Source organism: Anser anser, assembly GCF_964211835.1.
Source record: "Anser anser genome assembly, chromosome: Z".
NCBI classification, from domain to species: Eukaryota; Metazoa; Chordata; class Aves; order Anseriformes; family Anatidae; genus Anser; species Anser anser.
The window spans coordinates 63,672,010-63,697,538 of record NC_139723.1 but is presented as its reverse complement, the minus strand read 5'-3'; the positions used below and the strand labels follow the sequence as shown (position 1 = coordinate 63,697,538).

General features: G+C 35.7%; 1 protein-coding gene across 4 annotated transcripts in view; it reads right to left on the bottom strand.

The window, feature by feature from the left end:
• Nucleotides 1-700: 700 nt before the first annotated feature.
• TENT2 (terminal nucleotidyltransferase 2) overlaps nt 701-25,529 on the bottom strand; it is a 41,848-nt gene continuing 17,019 nt past the window's right edge. For 2 of the 4 annotated variants that reach the window (XM_083819067.1, XM_083819068.1), the window contains exons 12-17: nt 23,752-23,880; nt 19,721-19,764; nt 13,488-13,624; nt 8,690-8,781; nt 3,349-3,428; nt 701-1,837 (exon numbers count right to left, since the gene is read on the bottom strand). In XM_083819067.1, coding sequence (XP_083675193.1) covers nt 1,763-1,837; nt 3,349-3,428; nt 8,690-8,781; nt 13,488-13,624; nt 19,721-19,764; nt 23,752-23,880 — 557 coding nt within the window. In that variant the 3' untranslated portion in view covers nt 701-1,762. The remainder of the gene's footprint in view (nt 1,838-3,348; nt 3,429-8,689; nt 8,782-13,487; nt 13,625-19,720; nt 19,765-23,751; nt 23,881-25,529) is intronic. The other 2 variants (XM_083819069.1, XM_083819070.1) reach the window with 2 other exon arrangements.

The window sequence follows — 25,529 nt, the reverse complement described above, 5'->3', positions numbered from 1 at the left end:
TTAAAATGCATTTTTGCCAAGTTTAAACACATGCCCCTTCTTATTTATACTATTTTGAGAAAGTTTACATTTTATAGACAAAAAGATGGCAAGATTTTTTTATTTTTTTTTAGAGGAGTAACATCTCCTCCACCTCCCAATTTGCATGCCATCTTTTATTCAAGGCATCATTCTGTACTAAAAACTTCTGGTTGCATTTTAAATAAAATGAGGTAAAAAGGAAGGTGAAACATCTATCACCTTATAAAGATGAAGGCCTGTGTGGGGGCAAATACACATGAAGGGACAATATTTTAGTGGCTTACCAGTCAGATTAAAACTGAGAGCCTGTGTAAATTGCAGAAGGAAATTGTCTCAGGAAGCAAGCCAAACTATTAGATAGACTGGATCACAATTAATTGTCTGTGTAAGTGACGCCTCAGCAGGCAGTTTACAGTTTGTATTACTTCTACATTGTAAGACTTAAAATAAATTAGAATTTACATTTTGCACAAGAAGCAATGTTTGCTGTTTAACAGTTATAAGGGCTGCTGTTAGAAGCAGCAATAGATGAAAGTTATACCTGGATGCAGTGCAAAATAACCATAGAAAAGGTTTAACAGGTACCTTGACTTTTACATTCATTTCCTTTTCTATTTAATTTTAGAAAATATTTTAAATGCCCAATACCAAACAACATAAAAAAAGGAAAAAAGCTGTATTTTCCATGTATAAACTTTATTTCACTGGACACCATACAAAATATTAAAGTTTAAAAATGAAAATATGATTGACATCAATTATAAGTACAGTTTCAACAATTAGTTGGTCTTTAATAACAAACAAATGAGAGGCACAAACTGTGCTACAGCAGGTCTAAAAGAAGTTTCACAATTTTTTTATTTGGAAAAGGTAAAATTTTCAAGATTATTGAAATTTTCAAGACTTACTTAAATTCTTTTTACAGTACCTGACTGATTTACAAATACTTGCACAAAATCAGAACAAAAGCCCAGCTTACTGTAGCAGTTGGAGGGTTGAGTTTTTTTAAGCAGACATCCCTACTACTTTGAATATGTAAAATGAAGCACTGAAATTTATCTTGCTTACTGTTGGTCAATACAAAGCATTCATATAAATTGATTTGCCGTTTTTTATTTTAACTTCTTTGTAGTAGAACTGTTGTTTGAAAATTCCAGTTTAGATTACAGTTCTTGGTATCCAAAAATTAACAAATATAATCTAGCTTAATTTGCGTAAATTGTTGCCTTTTGTTCCATATAAATGGGAAATAAAAACAGAAAGTGCTGAGCTGAGCAAAAGTGCATACTGCATTAAGCACACATAAAGCACAGACTGCCTGTTCATCAAGAGTGTAAAGTGTGCAATGACTTAAGGATACAGACTCATACATCATTAGCTCTGAATTCCTTTATTTTATTGTTAAACGTGTCTCAATTGATGATTACACAGATTATGGACACAAGTCAGTACATTCCCCATATCTCCTTAGAATATATTTATTTCTGTAGTCTGCTGTTTGAGTCACAAGTCTCTTCTAGAAGTCAACAACAGAAGTGTTTTCAGAAAACACATTTGAATAAACAGCAGTATTAACAAGTGTCAATCATAAAATATGTATTCTGTCTTATAAAGATTTCCTTAACAAAAGTTTACCAAGAAAAGCACGTCATAAAAAAACCCATGCGTGTAACTGCATTTTGATTTTGATACTGTTCTGTATTTCAGCAGGATCCAAAACGGAGAAAACGAAAGAAGTTGGTTATTTTTTCTGTAAAGCTGCTCTTAAGGGTAGTATACTGTTTAGGTTTTTCTTGTTTTGCAGTGCCTGCCAAGACTGGGGAAAAAAAAAATAAAAGATTTAAAAAGCAAAATCATCTTTGCCATTTATATTTAAATATCACTGTAAGTAGTAAGCCTCACATATCCACAAATATCAGTTTGATTCTTCACCCCCACTCCAAGTCATAATATTTTATTTATTTATTTTAGGGAAGAAGAATCCAAAGGTATGCAAAATGTATGAATTATTGAGAAAGGTATGTACTTTCAAGAAGAGAGTGGATTTATTTTTGTGGAGACTGAAATGTTCACATTATTTAAGTATTACATTGATAATCTGCCTGTAAAATAATGATCTTAAAAGCACGCCACTGCTCCTGATACAGGAAGTTATACTCTAACATTACCAGAATTTGTGTCTTTAAAACAGGTTATTTACTTTTTTTTTTTCTTCTGTATTCTTTTCTGGATTCCAGGACACTCCAACATATGGGCTTCCAGACAGCTTGGACAACTGCTTTTACTTTTTTCAGAAAACCACACAGGTTTGAAAACAATTTCTTAACTGAAAACTCTGAAAGGAGAAGTTCACTCTGATTTCAGCACAAAACAGCACTGAGATCCCAGTCTACTTTGTCAATCATTGCTTTAGCAGATTAACAATCAAGTATTTTATGGAAAAAAATGTGGACAGTTAAGTATTTTTTATGCTAAAATAGCTAAATAGAAGGAAACCAACATTTCTGAATAGAATTATGATGTCTAACCGGTTAAAGGTGGAAGCCAGTTCTGCACACTAATCACTACTTATAACTGCACTATGAATAGTCAGAAATCTCAGAACACCAGAATTTGAGCTTAGGCACATGAGTGTAATTCCAAAATTAATAGCTATCATAGCAGAAAATAATACAATAACTGGCAGCAAAGATTTTTAGAAGCAAGATATTTAACCAAGGCCTAAATCACAGTTTTTTTCACTCAAAGTTTCCTTGTCTCCTCCACTGACTGGAACAGTATAAGCTCCAGTTTTAATTACTCATGCACTAAAATTGTGATTTCCCCAAAGAAAACTAACAAATTAATTCTGTTGTCAAAAAACAGCAGAAAACCAAGGTATTACAAAAAGGGACTGTAAGAGGTATAAAACAGTCAATTTTATATTATTATAATATTATTACCAGTCAAATTAGTGTAGGAAGAAATTATGAGTGAAAATAGTTATGTTTTTATAGCTATCAACTATCACAGTATTTTCTTGTTTATGTAAATCTGAAAATTCTTAAGACAAAGGGTTTACTATTTCAAGTACTCATTTCAATTTAAGCCTGATTCTTATTAGCATAGATATTAATAGTTTTACTACTCCTATTTAAACAAGATTTATATATATATATATATGTAATTTTATATGCAATATATGTAAAATCATATATACACACGCTACAAAGCATAAAACCAATCATAACACAAACATCAGAAGCAGGCCGGTTCAATGACCATCCTTTTTATAATTATTTTGAAAACTAAAGTGACTGGAAAAATGACATCAGATGCAATATTTACCCTGAAAAATTCATCTTTAATAAAATCAAACTTCTGTTTTTCATGCACAGCTCTAGCAGTGTTTGTTCCATCAAAGGGCTCTGCAAGATCAAATGCAAATATTACGTGTTAAAAAACTACAGTTATGCTGTCTTCGCTGAGCTAGGAATGAAGAAAAAAAAAGAGTCAATGTATAATTGCTTCCCAAAAGGTTTTTGCACAGCTGATTCCACTTCTGTGTTATTTCCATATAATATTCCTCAAAAAATGCTCACACTCTGAACACTCTAATGGGAGGTAAACCACAATAAAGCCAAATTATTACTTCTATCTAAGCATGGTATGACTGTGCCAAATTCATGCATCAGTAATTACTTGTGACTGCTTTGCAGTCTGTGATGACATATCAAAATATGATTTTGCATATTGAAATGTTTTGAGACTTGCTACGTTAGGTTCATCTCAATCAACAGTTTTAGTGAAATACATAAAGAACATTAAAACATTTGCTACAGTTTTTTACCTAAGTATCAACTGCTGTAAAAACATTTTCAGTTCTTACCTGTTCTACAGTATCTGTTCATAAGTTAACAATTTGCAGCTTTCTCCTTCTAACAGACTACAAGTTTGTGATGTTTTCCTTTTTTTTTTTTATTTGCTAGTAATTAATACTTCAGAACTTTTTTTTTTTTGTAATTGAGGGATTAAAGTACTCCTTGCAACTGATAAAATGCTAGTAACAAAGTAACAGGTTCTAAACAATTATGCATTGCAATGCTCTAGAAAACAGATTTCATACAGTTTTTTTTTTTCACCCTTACTAGAGAACTGTGTAAATGACACAATTTCACACTGGCAGAATGTCTTAAAGTCCTCAAGGACCAGTGAAGTACAGAAGCATGTGCTAGATTCGGTAATTTTTTTGTTTAGTTGGTCTATTGGTTTTATATGGCAAGGGCCCAGGAATTACCTCGTGTCAGATAAAAGCCAGCTCCACTGATTGCACCTCTGTGACAGCATATTTAAGAAAGGGGAAAAAACACTGTGTGGGAGCAGTTGGGAGAGAGGAGTGAGAAAATGTGAACCAGCCCTGCAGACCCCAGGCCGGAGCTGCAGCCCGTGGAGAGGAGCCCACGCAGGAGCAGGGGTCTGGGGGGAGCTGCCGCCCGTGGGGGACCCGTGCTGGAGCAGTTTGCTCCTGGGGGATGGACCCCGTGGTACGGAGCCGTGTGGGAGCAGGTCTTGGAGAGCTGCTGCCTGTGGGCAGCCCCCGCAGGCTCAGTTCGGGAAGGACGGCATCCCGTGGGAGGGACCCCACGTGGAGCAGGGGCACAGAGTGACCATGACCAAAGAGACGAAGCGCCAGGGACTGACCGCAGCCCCATTACCCCTTCCCCTGAGCCGCTGAAGGGGAGGAGGTGGAAGAGGGTGGATAGAGGAAGTTGTCTTTCATTTGCTTTTAGTTCTTGATGTTCTAGTCTCTTAGTAACAGGCAATAAATGACATTAATCTTCCCTATAATGAGCCTGTTCCCTACATTGACTGTCACATAACTGGTGAGTGATCTCCCTGTCCTTATCTCAACCCATGAGCATTTTTCATCCTATTTTCTTCCCCTGTCCCGTTGAGGGGGGAGAGTAAGAGAGAGGCTAGAGAGCGGCTGTGTAATGCTTGGCTACCTTCCACTGTTAAACCACAACAGTTGGTTATGTATTGCTTTTATTCAGATAGGGACATAAAGTAACATAAAGCATTACACAGACAGGGATTGTGCCATTACGTAGACTGGGACTTCAAATTTGGAACATGTTCCATGGCATTAGGATTTTATTACTGAAGGCTATTTAAATTTGCAATGAAATAAATTGTTTAAAGCAATAAATGTATTATTTCTGTAAGTTTTTTCTTCAAACTACTTATAAAGTTTTTTAGTGGATGTTTACAGGCAGATTTATTTAACTGTAGAATGCATCATACATTTAGATTGCACCAGAAAACTGTCAATGTAATAAAAAAGGTACCTCTTCCTCTACTACCAGCCACATAATTTGGCATACTGACCTACTATGAAGAATTCCATATTCCTTAGCATGTTAAGCAGTACAGCATTTCTTTTGTTTGTCTTATATCTGATCTTAACTGTTTCTTTAATGCTAGGACCTTTATATATTTAATGTTGAGTCAAGAGACATTTTTTGAAGTAACAAGACCAAAGCTGTACAATCTTCCAAAACTGTCAGTGGGGAAAAAAGGCGCTCTTCCTAGTCAAAAAAAGCTGACTCACATCTTCCCTTTATTCTTCTTGCACATTTACTAGTTGTCAAAAGACAAATTCATTCCCTGGAGCACAAGAATACTTTTATAATCAGATACTATTTCTACCACTTTGTATTTTCTAACCACGAGAAGAGTGAGAGTCCATCATAAGTTACTTTGTTCATACACTGAGTTGAGAAAAAAAATGTAATCCAACTCCAACACTGATATTAAAAGAAAAGGCTAAAAGGGATCATATTTCCAAGTGAAAATAAAAGAAATCATAAAACTTCAAAACACACCCTGAAGAATTATTTTTATCATTTTTAATATCTGAACTGAAAGATTTGTAAATACGAGAATCAATCAGATGCAGCTTATACAGGTTCTGATCCAATTTCCCTAAGTGACTAAGAGACAAATAATTGTCACAAAATTACCAAGTTTCTAGTTTTTCCAAACTTGTCTTTTTCAAAAGAACAGTTTAATATTGATATGATATTGTTTGATGTACACAAGATTTAAACTCACACTACAGCAGTCACCAGTAATTTAGAGATACCCTACAAGGAATGTTCATCATCATTAGCTAAAAGCAGTGTTCTCTCTACACCTATGATAGTAATAGCTTGACAGATTTTAAACTGTCATAAAAGATCGCTGCTACTCCATTTGTTTCTCAAAAAGCAGAAAAACTGAGAATCAGTCTTAAGACAAATAAAACTTAGAACAATTTTTTTTCCTTAAGCAACCCTAAATATCATGCTACATAGAGAATTATGACAACTTGCTGGCATAGACTTCTGTAATCTATCAACAAACATATTTAAGGTATTTAAAAACACACACTATACCAATTACTAAAATTTTAGTCCTCTAAATGGAAAATCTGACAGACTTGGAAACCAGAACATGCTGACGTGTTTAAGTATCTTTTGTAAGCTTCTTCTCAAAGTACACAGAAGTCTACCCAAATACTTTGTTAAACTTTTTACAGCAGCTGCTAAGCTGAACTATGAGGCCTATTTTGGGTTGAAATAAGAAATGTAATTTTCTCCCTTCCAATTTATAAATAAAAATTTAGGATATTAAGAGTGGGATTAATCCTCATAAAGTCTGGATGCACACTGTAGCAGGAAGGAATCAGATATGCCAACTATAGATAATTTTACTTTTTAATAGTTCAAATGCAAATGTACTCTTAGGAAAAAATTACATGTAATCAAGAATATTCAATACAAAATCTAGGATGGCTATTTTGTGTTCTAATATTCTGTTTTCCAAACTAGCAGAAGGAAAATCTAATTATTCAACCACTTTGCAATGTTGTGAAAAGATTGAGAGCCTGAAACATACAGCCGCCCTGCAACTCAGAGGATCAGCATCATATGACAGCAGCAGGCACAGCTGCTCAGCATTCCCACCTCCCACATTCAGAACAGAGCCTTGGCAATGCCTCCACTACTAGCGTAGTAGATCATTTCAGCTGTGCAGATACTCTTAATTCTCGCATTTCTTAACTCTGAGACTGCAAAGTCAAGTGTACAGCTTTCTTCATGGGTTTTGGTATATTTTTCCCTATGACTGATATTTGCTTTTTTTGGGTTTTCTTTGTATTTCCCCCCCCTCCTTTTTTTTTTTCTTTTTTTTACTTCCTTTCCTTTTTTTTTTTTTTTTCTCCACAAAAGACAAATAAAGGACAGGAATTGAGCATGCGGGTTCACACTGCCACCCATACAATTACAGCCAAGTTGGTGAGCTCCAGTCAAAGAATAACTAACTTCACCAGTTGGTAATTATTCTCTGAATAGAGCAGCAAAAATGCAGGAAATGAAGTGTACATACTGCACTCCCTCCCCCCAGGAATTTTGAAGAATATCTGCACCTAACCCACAGGTCTTCTGCCTTACTGACCCCATACCAACAAGATTTTCCCAGTTTCTTAACAACTCTTTTCCATACTGTTGGGCTCCTGTCCAAGCTCCATTCCATTCCTGTCCAAGCTCTTTTAACCTAAAATTTCAACCCTTGATACTGTAATCCCCAATAGTCTCCCATTTATTTACAGCCAGGACCCTGGCTACCTTCCACATTTCAAACCTTCCCTCTTCACCTCAGTGTCCTAAACCAGCTACTTCTAATTCTGCTTATTCTCCATCCTAGTTCCTTTCCCATGGTCTTCTGTCCAGCCAATTCACCTTCAACTCCTGCATTCTGATTCTCACTTCCCTTTTTTGACTATTTTCAGAGTCAACTCTTCCCACTTTACATGGTAGTTATCGGCCCCTTCCCTGCTTTTTTTTTTTTCCTTCACCCTCATACTCCTCTCTAACCACAATCCCTCTCTTAGTCTATTATCTTCTCTTTCCCTGGTCCGAGCTTCACCTCCTATGCACGTTAACTGTTCGTTTTCTCCGTGAAGACTACCGATCACAGTTGAAAGGTAAGAAGAGCACATGGAGGTTCCCTGTATTGTGCTACTCCCCAGTTCAGTCTAAATTGCAATGCAAAAAAAAAAAGCTGATACTTGTGACTCCAAAAGGTTGGCTGTTTTTTTTTCCCCTCCAGTTCTGGAGGGCATCACATAGTTTCTACGGAAATTGTACATTCAAAAGACAGTCAAAAATAGTAGCCACAAGTGGATCAACATATGCATAATTTAGTTACTGCTAGGACTTGAGATGCCAGAGCATTACTAGAACAAAGAATATTCTTAGAGAGGAATCTGATTTTGTGCCCACTGTGTTTTTTCAGAAGCACAATCTTGGCAAAAGTGAAGACTATTTTTACAGAGCAGCAAAACATGCTACTGTTCTTAAGGCCCTTCCTTGTCAAAGCCCTAATCTCTGTTCCAAAAGTAACAGGGCAATGAGTCCTCTTGAAGAAAAGGTCAGGAGAACTATTTTTAAACTCTATAGAACTTAAAGCTTCCTTCTCAAATGTTTTTGACGAGACTGTTTCCAAAACTATTGACATTGGTTAAACTTCATTTTCTACATACATACACTACATGTGTGCATTACTAAAATATAATCACCATAAAGTAACAGATTAATGTATTTAGTGACTTAGCAGTTAAAGATGATAAAGGAGCTTTATGTTTTACCTTCTATACATATAAATTTGTTTCTCCATGCAACACCATCAGGTCTTGGAATAGCTTTGGCCTCACGAACTGAAATCATTTGATGGCTCCAACTGGGGAAAAGGAAAACAATTTGCAGATCTTTTAACTCTTGATTCTGAATAATGTCTGTTTACATTAATAAGTTGTCATACTGCTACATAACAAGCCTGGATAGCACAGTACTTTACAATAATGAGCAATTTAATATAAAGTGCTACAAAAGAGTAAGGAATGATGGGTAGGAAACAAGAAAAAAAATTCCACATGCACGTAAGTTTATAAATAGAAACATCTGCAAAACAACATCAGAGGTTTCCCATGAGTAACATATGTTCATGACAGATTTTTTTTTTCAAAAGCCAGTATCAACTTGAATATGGACACCTACATTTATTTCTAAATTCAAAAGAAATTATAGCCTCAAAAATTTATCTTTCAGGTATTTCTGTGGAGGAAAAAAAGGCCCATAAGGAGTTTAAGTGCAGAGGAAGTCTGATACTGAATGCCATATATATATATTCAACAATGAAGTGACACAAAGAAAGCACGCTTACAAATGAGCATTCCCAATGCAAGAAAATTATTAGAAAGCACTAATACTTTGAATATGTGGTATTTTTGATATTCTGTAACATCAGTGCAACAACTCAAATGTGCGTCTGAAGATAATCTACTGCATTCTGCACACAGATTTAGAACAATGAAACCACAGGAAATGATCACACAAACAGGAACAGCACTACAGCATAGACAGCAATCTTTATTAGTCTTGGCACAATGATATGCCAAACACAATGGCAGCCAAAGCTACCACCTGCAGTTTTATGATCTTAACCAGTTCTACCCAGCCAGTTTTCATTTGTTCTTAACTAAGCCAGACAACTGCTGTATTAGCAAAAAGCCTGGAATGCCAACAACAGATCATCATACACCCTGACTAGATAGGGATTAGAAACAGCAGGGCAGCGTGCTGATAGCTGAACTGGTGTTATGTACACCTGACTGGGTCTCCTGACTGTATGGATCTTTTGACATAATGCAAAGATACAGGCACTCAGCTGCGTACATCAACCACCTGCAGTAAATCTGTTAATATCAACTGTATAACAAAATACAATTCTAAATTATCAGTTAAATTTGGAAGAACTCTACGTTCCATAGGTCGTCGATCAGCTCTCATAACTCCACTAAGTCAGTGGCAATAAGACAGTTTATACCAGCTAAAAGTCTGTGCCTGCAGATTCTGCAAGTTAACTTGGGTACAACTCATTATTAAAGACACTTATGAAATCCAGCTGCTTGAATTTAATTCAACATTTTTACTTAAACATCTTTACTTCAATAGAGCACATACACTACTCTGTTTAAGAATACGAATAGGGCTTTTTGATATTTCAAAAAGGCACAGGGCACAACCAGTGAAGTACATGTTTGTGTACCTTAGATTACTAGTTACCCACTGCCGTGCATTTTTAGATTTCACTCTAGAAAATTAATACGAGTGAAGATCAGTCCTAGCATTAAATGCAAACTAAAGTTTTCACTGAATCCTATCACTCTCCCTCTTCCTAATTCCCAGAGTAGACTACTCGTCTACTTTTGCAAGAACTAGAGATATTGTGAAGAACCAAATACTTTTCCGTCATGTCTTTTTAATAACCTGTCATCAACACAAGCTTAATAAAAACTTCAGATGAATTGCTTATAAACAGAAACACGTACACACACAGACAGATTACAACAACAAAATAAGCAACAGGAACATCAAAAGAGCTTGAACTGCAGCTCCAGTACATTGGTCATGACTGGAAGAAGCAGACAGTTCAACTATTCTGCATTGTCTAAAATAGCATTTAAGAGAGATCCAGACAAGCAACAAATGTTACACAACAAAAGTATTTGATCTATGTTTAGTTTAAACAGGCAATATTTTTTCATTTCAAACACTTAATTTTTGCTCATCTTTTTATCCACAGGTTATAGTTGACTTGATTCCTCAGCAAGAAACAAATGCATTTATAATATACTAGTTAGCAAGAAGCAACAACAACAACAACAAAAAGACATTTCTACCTTTTTAAAGAGTTCCATATTTAAACTTAGAAAGGACTACTTTCTCACATTAAACCTTCATTAACCCTGCCTTGGTACCAAAATCAACTTGAATTATAAATGAATTACCAATAGGAAATGATTTGTTTATTAATTATAAACATTTTGGCTTGCACACAAAAACTTCATAACTTCCAATGTTAAGTGAATAGTCTTAACATGTATTTCAATCTGTAAATTAACAATAACCATTTGAACAGCAATCATTAGTTATTTCTAGTGTCACTCCACATCAGGTATGAGTGCCTCATGAAGAACACAAGAATTTGAATAAAAACAAAATTTCCAGGTGTAAGCCTGTGTATGAATATGTTACAAATAGATTAAAAAGTCTGTACTTTCCAAATCAATATTATTAATCTATTTCTGCAAGTAGCTTTGGCTTATGAAATGTGTACCAACTACAAACATTATTAAATATAGTTCTATTCAAAAATATATTATTATCATCTGACTAATTCTGCCCTGGAGAGAGCAACTGTATTTTATATTTTGTCAAGATAGTGTAGCTTATCTTTGATCATGTCCACCAAATACAACTTAACAACAACTTAAACAACTACAGCATAACTTGAAATGAGAAATACAAAAGCAGCACAGTCCCAAATAACAATCTCTAGGTTCCCTAGCAGCATTTTAAGGGTAGCAACGCCTTGCTTCAAGGTCTCACTTTATAAAGAGGCAGCCAAGTGAAAACCTGCTGCCTTCACTCACTGCTGCAGATGTGAAATCAGACACTCTTTTAAGACGGCCTGGTAAACATGGAGCAGTTTCCAAATACTTTCTTCTAAGACACCTCCATACATTTTTCTACTTTGTCACATTCACTGCATGATCAGCAGAGCTTTGATAATTTGAAATAGTGAAAGATAAAACAAAGATATAAGCATACTTTTTGTCAGCTGTATCATGTGAAACACTATGCAGACTTGAACTCTATGGCAAGAGAATCTCCAACCATGTTGGTAAATTATTTAAGCCTTGCTCTCTATAGTCTCATATATGCAGCAATTTCCAAATCACATTTCTGATAACTTCTGAAGGGGGGAGAAAATTTACTTCTTCTAGAAACAACAAAAATCCCAAACTCAGACCGCGGAATGAGCACATGGTAACTGGCAATCTCTTCTGAAAGAACTTACAGTCTAAATAAACAGAACAGATTAATAGCATATGGGAAAAAAATCACAGCGCAAGGTGATAAAATTATTTATGTCTGTGCAGAATGCAGTGCTCTTGTTTCTTCCTTTGCACCCTACTCCTTGGACCTATCCTGCTCTTAAGTATTACTCACTGAATCAAGTGAAACAAAATACACATTCTAACTGAAATACCTACTGGCCTTTGCTATACTGGGGGCGGAGGGAGGTTTAAAACAACATATTTCCATCTTCCCTTCATCTTCCTGACAAATAACATGCACATAGTTGATCAGTTGAGCATTTCAGGCAGGCAACTTCATTTAATCATTTTATCCAAAGTGATGATCTCTACCCATCATCTCATTCTTGACTACATGCTGTTCCTTCAGCAAAATGCATCCTGTATATCAAACCCTGTATTGTGGTGTCCTACTCCATAGACAGGAATCTACAAAGTCACTTTTATGAAAATTGAAGTAGCAATCTTTTTAATCAAACACATTACAATTCCACAGTGACAGCTTACTGACATGGTACAGATCAGTCGAATGTGACCTAACTTTATAGTTTTGTAATTTGAAGTATAATCTCAAGAATTCTGTGCATAAAAAGAACACTAGTTTTAGAGGAAAAGGAAAGAATAAAAAAGGCGTTGATTGCAGCAATGAAAATATTCAACACATACAGGAGTAAAATACTAGCTCTTCCACAAAAGGCACCACAGATCCCTGTGTTTTGTCTATTTAACTCTTACCCTCATTCCCGCTTATGCTATTGTTTCCATCAGCAACCTCAAAGCAAAGATAACATATACTGTGGGTAGCATAACTCTATTTTGTTCTCAGTAGCTGGCTATCACACAGAAAATATTTAAACATCATGTTCTGCCTGCTTTTTCCTCAGCATGGGCATTAATTTGGGTTTCTCTTCTGAAGCCAACTAGTAATTTTTTAATGAAACTATACAGAATTTTAATATCTTCAAGGCAAATGTTTTGCTCATTTCAAACAGGATTTAAAGTTATCAGGGATGCACAGATGGCCAAGTCAACAGTACAATTCAGTTTTATTTCCCTAGCAGAAAGGGTTAAAAATAATCTAAGTTGCTGAGTGATGTGCAGCATTTCCCAGGATGACTTCTCAGCTATAGAAAATTTTCAATACAGGATTTGTAATTGATAATTTTTACCTTTTTTTTTTTTTATAGCAAAACATCATTAGTCCATCGTTCAAATAATTTGCACTTAATTTATGCTGGAAAAACTAGCCAGATACTTTTCTTTATTTATTTTTGCTTTAAATTCCCTATCTGAATGCATAATCTACCCAGTTACGCAAACTACTTCAGACACTCTATCAGAGTTCCTATTTTCCTTCAGTCATTTCATCTGTTTTTTCTGTCAGTGATTACTCCTGCATTACAGTTATTCTTTCCTCTTCAAAGGTCATAAAGCACTGATATAATGAATAGAACAAATGAAAAATTTTAATATTCTGAAACACTAAGAAGAGCTTATTACTTACTCAAATTCTGTGGCATAATATTTGAAGAAGCCTATTAGCAGATCTCCAAGGCTTGATTCATTTTTTGAGAGGTAAGGAGGAATGGTACATGGAACTTGATGAACGAGATGCAGCTGCATAGTAGGATCAAAAGATTCCTGTCAAAATAAAATTAGAGTATGTATACACACACACGCTGCCTTAATTTAGGTGTATATTTTTTTCACAACACAAAAGCTGCCCATTGTTTGCTTATTAGAAGTTCAAGTACAACTTACAAGCAAAGAGCTCTATTACTCCTGTGCTCCTCTGTTAGATATTTGTTACTCTGACTGAGCTCAGGTAGAACCATCTTGCACAGGAGCATCTGAGAGCACCCTTGCCTTCTGTTTGCTAAATAATTTTAACACAGGAGAATCTCTGAACTGATGTTTACACGCTAGTAAAACAACATGAGCAGAAGCTGAGTTAGGTAGGCTGCACTGAGCTGGCTGCAGCTGAACTGAGATAGGATAGGGGAAATAAACACAGTAATCACCAAGTCAGCAGTTTTTGCAGCATAAAAACAATCCAAAAAGAAGGCTATACTAAGGGGATGCTACATTATATAGTGATGTCATGTATTTTAAGGAAAATGAACCCAAGATACACAACAGCAAGTTTAACATTCACATAAGAAGATACATCTAAAAATGCAGTAACCTGTTCGGTTATTACTGTATTTTTTCCCCCACCCTCTTTGTTACTTTGAAGAGTAATATGCATGACTCTCAAACTTTATGTACTAGAATATCACTGGAAGCACTATGCACTATTTACTAGTTCACAGCAGGCAATGTTTCGTCTGAGGCAGGCAATGTTTTGTCTGGGGAAAGTATGGTTAGTGATCAAACCAGTGGGACTGGAAAGTCTGAGACTCCTGTCCTCTTTGCCAATTCTGCAGGACCTCCTGGAACCTTCTGTGGAACATACCTTCTGTGAAAAAAGGCCATTCTTACAGCTGTGAAAAAAATGAGGTCGTCTTCTCAAACAATATGATTTCGCATATAAAATTATAGTTGTTATAGTTACAGGAGCTCAAAATGCAACAGCAAACAATCCAACAGAACACACCAAAAATATGTATTCGGACATAAAAAGCAAATATGCAGCATACATATAAAAATCTAAAGGGGGAACAGAAGTTGTTCATATGTTATGCAGCATATAAAATTTTAACCCTAAAGTTAATTAGGCTTGTACTGGAGTGAAAGTCACTCCCTGCAAAAATCAACAAAAAGTTGTGTAAGAGTCACAGAAAAGTATTTTAGTACCAGCAGTTTAAGAGCTCACAAGGAAACGGACATAAAGGAAAACAAGTAAAGAGAACAAGTGCTGCTGGCCTCTAAAAATATAAAACAGAAATACAATGAAATTACTACAACAGACATCTACTAACACTAGTAAGTGAATGTTTGGAGGCAGCAGACATTTTCTGAAAATGAAAGCAAGATTTCTTTTATGTTCAAATGCCTGAGAACTGCTCAACTACAAGAAGAATCTGTAAGCACAATGAACTTGGCATACTGAGCAGGAAGAAAAGCTACATTACGGGACATTATTTTTCAGAATAAGCTATTTTCTTTAGCATTAGCTTAGAGGATGTTGCTTTTTCTTAGCAAGATTGACATTAAGTATATTTTACTTACATTTTTATCTATGACTTAGTTTGCACTGATGTTTGCACACCATTTGAATAATGAAAAAATTAGTCATGTGGTACTAGCTATACCAACAGCAAAAGTCAATATATCAAATATTATTGTAATAAAACATAAGGCTAAAATTAGAAGTACATGTATGCCTCTGTGTGCATGCATGCATCCAGAAAAGAAGGAAAGAATAAAGCTATTTCATGTAGCACTTTATCCAAGTAAATTTTTTCAGTAAAGTTTGCTCACAATTAATGGAATATTAAATTACTAAGCTTTGCAGCATTTCAAAGGCTGATGTTGATACAAGCATACTCCAAATGAAAGAATTTTTCAGGATATTCAGTTCAATGTTTCTTCACGGAATTTAGAGCTGACCAAAACTCATGTAAGCTCCAGTGTTGTAAACTTGAAAGGCTGCTTGTTTGAAGTGTACAATATTTCAAAGATTCCTACCCAGAGCAGAAAAGATAGAATTCCTAAACTTAAATAGATGGCTATTTTCTAAATCCTCATCTAGCAACTAGGATTAAAAGTGTAATTCAGAAATCTAAAATTACAATGTTTACAAAAATAAATCTGTTCAAAATTAAGTTTAATTTCATGATACCTACAATTCTAAGTTTTACTGTGTATACTAAGTACGTTCGCTTTACATAGGTTAAGCAAATCAAGGCTCTTCTTACCGAGGGTTTCTGCCTTCAAAAAAAACTCATACTATACTATGTAAGTGTTCTAGTAAAAATGAAAGTTACAGTCTACAGCAGTTAGTCGTTACAAGAAAATCATAGTTTTAAACATGTATGCAGTTATAAATAATTCTCATCTATCCTCTTGCTTTAGTAGTTATACCAATCCATGGAAATGAATTTTTGGAAAGCATTACTGAAACTACTGTTTAGGCAGAAAATATTTTTTGCATTAACTTGAATTACCTAAAGCAAAATGTTACTTACACGTTTAAGTACACTGTAAGTCAATTTAGTCAACTATTTTATTTATTTTTATTTTTAACATTGCAGATTGCTGATCACAACATGTAGAAGAGAAAAATGTATTTAATCTTTCCAAAATACCGCATGTTTTTTATGGAGGAAACTTATTACTGGATTAGCACATTTTACAGGTAAGACCACACTATTATTATTTAAAATTAAGAAAGGGTACAGGGAAGACTTCATGACAATTTCTGTCAAGACATAATCAACATTCAATATATCAACAACCGTGTCATTTATTTAAGCTTGTTAACAATTCAGTCACTCAATGTCAAGTGAACAAGACATTAGAGTGGCCACAGACAACCCATGGAACTCATAGCCCCTCTCCATCTTTATTCACCTATTGTAGGCCAGGGGCGATGGTACTTTTCTTGCTACCAAAGGGTTGGAGAATAACTAAATTAACAGTACTAAGTATAGATTATAGATACTACACATAATTGGGGTTGTTAATAAAACAGAGATACAAATCATCCTTCAAACTAGCTTAGTTTCCAGCAGGCCTTCCCTGTATTTTTTCCTCTTCTTAGCTTGTTCTAGGAAGCAAGGAATTCAGCTTCTTTTAAAGATAGTCCTTCATTTGCCTGTTATATCTTTGCCTCATGACATGTTAAGAAATGGAAAAGAAATTCAGGATCCGATTAAGAAATAAATAACTAATCTCCAGTATTTCAAAATATTCACGGAAAAAGGGATTCCAAATCTTTTTTTTTTTTTTGCTAGATCTTTAGTTAGATTGGCTGCTTACTCAACGAAACACTAACATTCAGCAACATGCTTCATATTGCATAGCTTGATAATGCATACGCATATTCCCATTTCTACCTTACATACTGGAAAGGAACAGAAGTATGTATCCAAAAAAACCTACACATCAAGATATTCAAATGAAAAATGAGCTTAATTCCAACTGTCCAACATTCTTCCCTAAAAAGAAAAATTTACATTAGCATAGTATATTGCCATTGTTGATAGGTGTCTATATTCAAGCACATAAAATACCCTTCTCTAGTCTTACAAATGATCATTTAACTCAAGTTTACACTTCAAGAAAGTGCAGCTCAAAGGGGAGAAGCAAATTTTATCTGTCCAAAGACTGTCTCCCATGCATGAAATAGCTATAGTAAGCACCATCCTGTACTCTACCCCATCCCTTTGGGAGTGATCTTGCTGCTTGTCAAACTGACGCAGCAGAAACAAAAGCGTGCTCGTGCAGAGTCCATGAAGCTCACAACCCAGAGCACTAGCGAAAGCCCACCTCCTTCTTGATTTAAGCTAATATGCCAGACTGCTCTGGAACACTGGGGACTCGCACACACATTGCCTTCTGCCACTCAGTTACAGCAATGTTTACCCCTAGCAAACATGCAGGCAAAACAACCAGAAGTAGTAACTAAGTAAGCCATTAGAGGTTTTACAGAGATCATCTGTGAAAATCGTAACTCAGAGGTGAGTTTTGCATAAGCTTCAGAATGGGACAATGCATTTTGTGGGCTACTGTCATCTATCCCATCTGGCTGGGCAGCCAGGAAGCTCTAGAATTCAACTCCATGCCTGATATGCTCCAGCACTCCCTCTGAGTGTTGCAAAATATGAGCTTGGTGCCAGCTGGAGACTACCCCATGGCAACAGAACGCACAGGAGGGAAGATCTGGTGTCTCTCCAGGACTCCTCACCCTTCACATCTATGATAGTGATACACTGAGTCACAGAATTTGCCTTTTGTTTCTTGTTCAATGTAAGTGTGTCTATTTTACATGGCATCTATAATCTAAAGCAAGCAGTTTCCTTCAAAGCACAAAAGTATTTTCAGGCTGCAGAAAGACCTGCAAGTGTGATTTTCAAAGAAAAACAGATTGTAAGTAGGGTGGTTTCTTTCAGAAGGACAGAAATGGTATTTCTGTATTGGAATAGAGGCACAGATTTGATCAGCTACAACCACAAGAAAAACATATGGTTTCTTAGGAAACCGGGATTTACCCATGCTTTATAATTATTACTGCAACAACATACAAGACCAAAATCATTTTGGTGTACTTCTCATTTTAAAATTCTTCGCAATATCAGTTTTCAAAAGTTGTAGCTTTACAACACGTTACATACTTGTAGTTACATACTACATTATGTAATGTAGTTACATACTACATTACCAATGGAGAGAGTAAACTAAAAATGTATTTGCAAATTTCTAGCATGATTGTTTTTTCTGACTTAATCCACAGTTCTGATTTATTTTTACAATATCTGTGTACAAAATATTATTGTTACTTTATTACTTACTCTAAAGCATTCAGTCCATTCTCCAAACAAAAAATTATGCTGAAACAGCATAAAAATGCTATTCTTACAGCAGCGGTCTTGAAACACAGGAATCTCCAAATGATTTACCACTTTTACAGAAGAAACCTTGCTTTTAGTGCAAACTCGGATTTTTCAAACTTACGGTATTGTATATACTTTCACTTTAATCACTTAAACCATTAATGTTTGTAATGTACTGTAAAGACATTTATGCAGTTCAAACTACAAATATAAATATTTGAATTATTATTACAAGGTAAATGTTACTGTTTCTTGCAGTTGTTTTCTTTAAATTATATGCCACACAAACTTAAAATACTACAGCACATAACATTTATGCAAATAAAATTATTAAATTTAGTTATTAAAAGAAACAAACCACCAGATAAAGCTGAATGTACAAGAAATGAAAAGCAGCTTCAAATAGTTTTTAGTACTTCTTTCAGCAATGAAGAGATTAAAAGGTATAGGGTTACAACATAGGAATAAAACTGCAGTTTACTATAGCTCAAAGCCTTCTGCATCTTGATTATCCTAATTATCCAAGATGGTTGACACCTATTTTCTCCCTGATGTACAATGTCATCAAATATTCCCATTTCAGCATATTCAGCAACAGTTCTTTTGTTCTCAAACATGTTTTTAAGAGAATAGCTGTTATTTCTAGGTAGTCCTTCTTAGATAAAAGCTCACTAATTACAGCCCTAATTCTGCAGTGGATCAAAGCATACAAATTCACAGAGTTCTCTTGAAAACTGCAGAGTATGATCTGGACATAATAACAGAGTCCCCAAAAGGTGTTTTCTTGTTTGGGCTGGAACCCAATTTTGTGAAGTTCCAAAAGTCTCCTAGTAAACATTTACTCTCTGAAACCAAAAATAGCAGGCAACTCATGAGCTATTGGAAGGTACAGAAATCTGAAATACCACCATTGGATTGAAACACTACTGCTTAACTTACAAAGAAATAACAATCAGAAAGTTACAGACTACAGAGGGGTATTTTCAGCCCAGCATAAAGAGAATTAGGTCAGCAGTTGTCATTTCTCACTGTGTGAAACCTTTTCATGTAAAGCAAACTCTTTTCATTAAAGAAATCATCAAAAGCAGCATATAAGCTTTTTCACACTTGTTTAATGTATTGATGACTAGGCTTACAGACTGTTTAACTTAACCCATTACAGATACTTAAAAAATCATATATTTTAGATAAGCAGTTTCATACACATACATGATGTAGTAAATTCATAAGAAACACTTACTGGGTATTTTTTCTGGAGGGACGGAAGTATGGGTTCAGGTAGGGCTATAAAAAAAAAGTTCAAAGTTGCTGTGATTCATGTAATTCACAGGAAACAATATCATATCAATTACCCCAAAGAGTTGGACTGAAATTCCATCTTAGAAACATCTACTAAGAACTTCATTTTCATGCATTTTGTAAAGTAAAAGTTATTCCACAAATATTTCTATTACTACATTTTGTATATAGTAGTATAGGGAGTTAATTCAACTAAGGGAAGCTCTTACTATGATACTTCTATCTGTAGAAGACATGAAAGATTCTACAACAGCTGGGTACTACTTGACTTTTAAAATTCATGTTCATTCATGTTTATAAGAAACTCACTGAGATTCCCTAAAAGGCATATCATAGCTTCACTTCCCGCCTACCTACATCTAATAGGATTCTGTTGCAGCATAGGAAGTCACCATATACTGCATACGTACACATTCTTCAGCAGCTAAGTATTATCTATTACCCCAAAAAGTCTCCAAAAATGACCTAAAGATAAAACGCCCAATGTGCTTAGTAGCCATTCACAGCAAAATCCACATAAAATACATAAACACAGTTTAATGCTGTTACCTGGTCTACTAAATGGCAAACAGGATATAAAAGTCATACAGACAATAATGACACTAACGTACACAAAATAAACTAAACAATTCTAACTTTTATGAAAGTCAAGAACCAGGAAAACATATTGCATAATAAAAATAAAAGGGAAAAAAATTATCTCACAGGTCTGATGGTGCTACAGACAGAAAAAGTACCCACATCCCACTCAAGCCTTAGAGCACCTACAGAACTGTTAGAACACTCCTTGCACTAAAGCTTTAACATCACTTCATCAGCATATCTTTTTATACAGTTGGTCTACATCATTCACTAGGGAAAATGATAATTAAGTTCAGCACACAGGACTTTGACTTGGGACCTAATTCAACCTTCAAACAAGGTCTCAAACGGGATGAGATGTTAAAGAATCTTTCTTCCATAGGGACTAAGAATTAGAATAGCAGAATTCTCAGAACATGCTTTGGATATCTTCAAAGAGTGTAATATATTAACTAGCAGGATTGCTAAGAATATGATCAGCTACTTTAATAATCATTTAACTTTCTTTGTGGGTGTTCAGAATTATGAAAGAGCATCTTATTTCTATAAGACGTTGGATATTTTCCAGTTCTCTGCTACAATGAAAGAAAAGGTAATGAGATCTGGGCAATATGAGTAATCAAGATGTATCATCTGGCTCTGCATAATATACTAAGAGGATGGAGTTATGGGGAAGAGTTAACTACCTACCACTAGCATTTGTCACATGAGTTTTTCTTTTCCTGCTTTACAAGACTGTTGGGCCTGTTACCTGGAGGAAAGTTCATGCACAGGACATTGATGTAGCTACAAAATAAACTCAAGCCATGGTCATAAATCTTCTGCATGAGTATGAGAACATGGAAATGGATTAAGAAGTCAAGGAAAGCAATTTGCCTGGAGAAGATGGGGACACTATTTATTGCTAAAGGTGGTTTTTATTTTTATTTATTTCCTTTCCTAGTACCATCAACAAAAGCCTTATTAGAAAACTGTATGGCTGACACACAGGCTGCTTTCCATATTATCACATGCATGTAGCAGAAGTGGAAAAAAAAATTAAACCACGTTTAGACGACACTTCTCCAACCTTTCCTAAGCAGGAAAGACTGATGAAGCATAGGTAAAAAGGCTCCCCTTTGGCCTGTACTGTTACTGCTGATACTTCCTAGGCAGCTGACTGATTACACACAGATTTGAATGAAAAGAATCATTCAAACTTATTTTTTCGAACCCCAGGGAGCTGTGGCAGCTGCCACAAATGACTATAGCAAATGCCCTCATGCTTGCAGAATTGTCATGCTTGCAGAATTGTTAACATTATGGCAAGCCTACACATTTACACTTGCTTGTAACACCTACTCTCTTCCTTTGTACATTACTTTGATCCAGTAATGGGCTATTCATGACTGCACACAGCACACAATACAAGAAATCCCTCACTCTCCATCAGTCCCCAGAGTTTCTGCAATACACTGAAAATAAATTTGGAGAATAAATTTCAAAATTAAAAGTCCAGGTTCCACTCAAATTGTAATACCAACTATTAAATGCTTATCAAGTCATCCTTAAGATGTTTGCTAATTGCTAGACCATGTAAAGATACTTTTCACTTCTCCTGCTTGTGCTTCACCTTTGCATAGCAACATTTGCATCCCAGAGTAGCTTCCAACATTTTAAATTCTGTATCTAATAATTACTTTGGCCTTTTTAAGTCGACTATCATCTCACCTCCTCTAAATCAACCACTAGCTTTTTTTGTTTTCTTGTTTCTGTTAAGGATCTATACAGAAGTACTCAGTTGCTAATACTATGGTTTCAGAGCTGTGACAACACTTCCTTTTCTTTCCACAGAAACAAAAGAATCTATGGAATTCCACCACATCAGATGTGAAGAAAACGTCACAGAGAAAACAACACAGTCACAAGACAGACTTGCTTATGTCCCTGGGATTGATACGTTAATAATACGCACATGGTACGGGCTTCAAAGAGCTCAAAAGTAAGTCAGCCAACTGGATCCCAAACACACAAAACACCCTCCTAGGTCCTCTACTACAGATACTGTTCTGTTGAAAGAAAGCCACCAGCTTGAGTCAACTATCATAAAAAAACCTTCCACCCTAGCAAAGAGTGGGTGTAGCGTCATCTTGAAACTAATAAATAGTTGGCTACCCACTCTACAGGGACTATCTTCATTCCAGGCCAAACAAGCTGTCATAGGAACTAGGCATTGCATCTTTCCATCCGATTTAAAAAAACAAACAAACAAACAAAAAAACCCACAACCACTACCACCAAAAAAACTACACAAACTGACAAAGAGAAAAGTCTAAATAAAATGAGAGCATATGCAATTCGTCCACAGATACTACCATAAAATGTTAAAAATCAGTTGTTACTAAAATAATATGGAAAGAACAATCAGGACATTACAAAAAGTATACAAAAAGATGTAGAATTAACATGAGCAACAAGATACAGAGGCTACTTGTGAACTAACAGGAATTACGAAAAAAGAAAATAGGTCTAGGGGCATACTACTACACCAGATGTGCTCTTCAGGGGTTTCTTGCCTTCCTTTCCGAAATCACTCATCTCCCAATAAGCAATCAAGAAACTCATACTGAGCTTAGTGATTTCTTGCACGACTCCTTAAGTCTCAAACAAGAATTGCAAACTGCAAAATTACAAAAGTGGATTTCCTCTAATGAAAGAAAGTGATGAGGGATAAGCTCATTTCTATCTATTCCTCAGGAATATTTCTGGGCTGAATGACTTTCTTGAATTCTCAGCAGGGATCCTTGGCCTTCCTGCTCGATACAGTTGTTCAATGTTTCCATATATTGAAGTCACAAGAAAAGATGTTGCCCCTAGCAGTCAAATATCCCAACTTCTAATGGTCTTCAACATCAGTCACCTTATATAAGGCAGTAATCAGAAGAAAATCTAATGATATGGTAGTGCATTCTTGCATATACACATCCTCCTCACATTCAGTTCTTCACTCATCAGAACACGGAAAAATGATCCCACAGTATTCTTCCCTTTGAATTTTCTTTTCAAACTCCCAAGTTCCCAAATCAAAAACAAATTGTTATTTCCACGCTTAAGCCTTTTTAACACAGGCACATTTTTTGTTAACTGGAGCTTGAGTTTATTTTATAGTTACACAATGTCCTGCAAGTACATTGATTTTTTTTTTCTTTGGAAGTTGGTAATTGCCTTCAAGGAAGAGGTCCGCTTTTTAAATAAAAAAGCATCACTACGGAAATGAGTAAAAACACATAGCTTTCAGATTTTTTTGTGTGTGGAAGATCATTTCTAGCAGTGTTTAATTTTATTAAAGAAGAAAACTACTCAAATGTAAACTTAAAAAAGGACAGTGTTAACATGCAAAAACATACTTACTCTGTAAATAGTGCAAAACCATCAACACAAGACTGTAGCTGTTTAAAGTACCACGACTGGCATCATTTATGTCGTGAAAACTCGCCCACTTTTTAACAACCACTACTAATGGACGAACTCTTTTCTCAACTGTAAATAAAATAAATACTTCTCAAAAAAGGGCATGTTTAGACAGAAATCAATCAGTTTTTGTTCCTTCATCAACATGATACTCTTCTTGTATTCTAAGGTTACTTTTTGCAAACTTTTACAGAATTTACTTAATTATTCTACAACTACTATCTATCTCATAAAAGTCACAAAAACCGTTTGTATTTGAAAAATACCCATTCAAGTATTCAGATCCACAGATACCCAGCAAAACCCCAGTAATTGACAGAACTAGATACATCTGTCAATGTAGCAGTGTCACATTCTACTTCTAAGTTATCCCCAGTTCATCACACAAATTCTCCGAATTAATTTGGTGCCAGGAAAGACCAAAGCTATTCTTTTTTTTTAATTTAGATTATATAAACTATGAAGTCAGGGAAATGAATTTTGACTGAAGGAGACAGAGCTCATGTTTTTTAAGTTTTCCTTGGAGTCCATGAAAGTGGTAATCACTTAATCACTGCATCCAAACATTAATTTTAAATTGCCTTGGCCTAAGTAGCTTTTTTTCCCCCCTTACACCAATACACGCAGCATGAGGAACAAGCAAGAGAAGCTAGAAGCCTTGGCTCACTTCCAGGGCTACAACATCATTAGCATATGTGAGACTTGGTGGGAAGAGTCCTGTGACTGCTGTGCTGTCATAGACAGTCCTAGGCTCTTCAGGAGGGACAGGGAGGGCAGGCACTGTCTGTAATGGAGAGCCTGAGCTGAACGGAGCCTGGAGTTGGTGATGATATGTTTGAGAGCCTCTGGGTAGTGAAGAAGGGTCAAGCAAATAAAGCAGATATCATTGTGGGAGTCTACTATAAACCACCCAGTCAGGATAATGACACCAATGAATTATTCTATAAGGAATTAAGGGATATCTCTAGATCAGATGCACTTGTCCTTATGGGTGACTACAACTTGCCAGACGTTAACTCAGAATACCACATAGTTGATAGCAACAGGCCCAGGAGATTCCTAAAACACCTTGATGATAACTTCTTGGTACAGGTAAGGAATAGGAAAGGTGCCCTCCTAGATTTGTTGCTTGTGAACGTAACAGGGTGTCATGGGTGAAGTGCCAATTGGCAGTCATCTTGGCCACAATGACCACGAAGCAGTTGAGTTTAAAATACTTGGTGACAGCAGGAAAACCGTCAGCAAAACCTCAACCCTGGATATGGTGAGAGCAGACTTCAGGCTGCTCAGAGAAATAGTTAGTAAGGTCCCCTGGGAAACTGCTGTTGAAGGTGTTGGGGTCCATCAGTGCTGGTTGCTTTTCAAGAGTCATTGCTTAAGAGTACTGGAGCAGGCAATTTAAAAATGGTGGAAGTCAAGCAGGTGGGGCAGAAGGCCAGCTTGGCTGAGCAGGGATCTTCTTCTATAGCTTATGTAGAGAAAGAAACACCTGGATTCTCTTGTGCCCTCCAGTGATTTGCTGAGAGGAAAACAGAAAATCCGTGGCAGAAGCTAGAAATGCCTATTTTCTAATAGGTGTTTCCTAAACACCTTTGAGTTGTTGACATAACCCCTCAGCTATAATCATGAATGGCAAATACTATTTTCCTACCCATAGAATGGGTAGAATGCTTAGAATGAAATCCCTTCCTAGGTGTATGTCTTCCTGGATATATGAA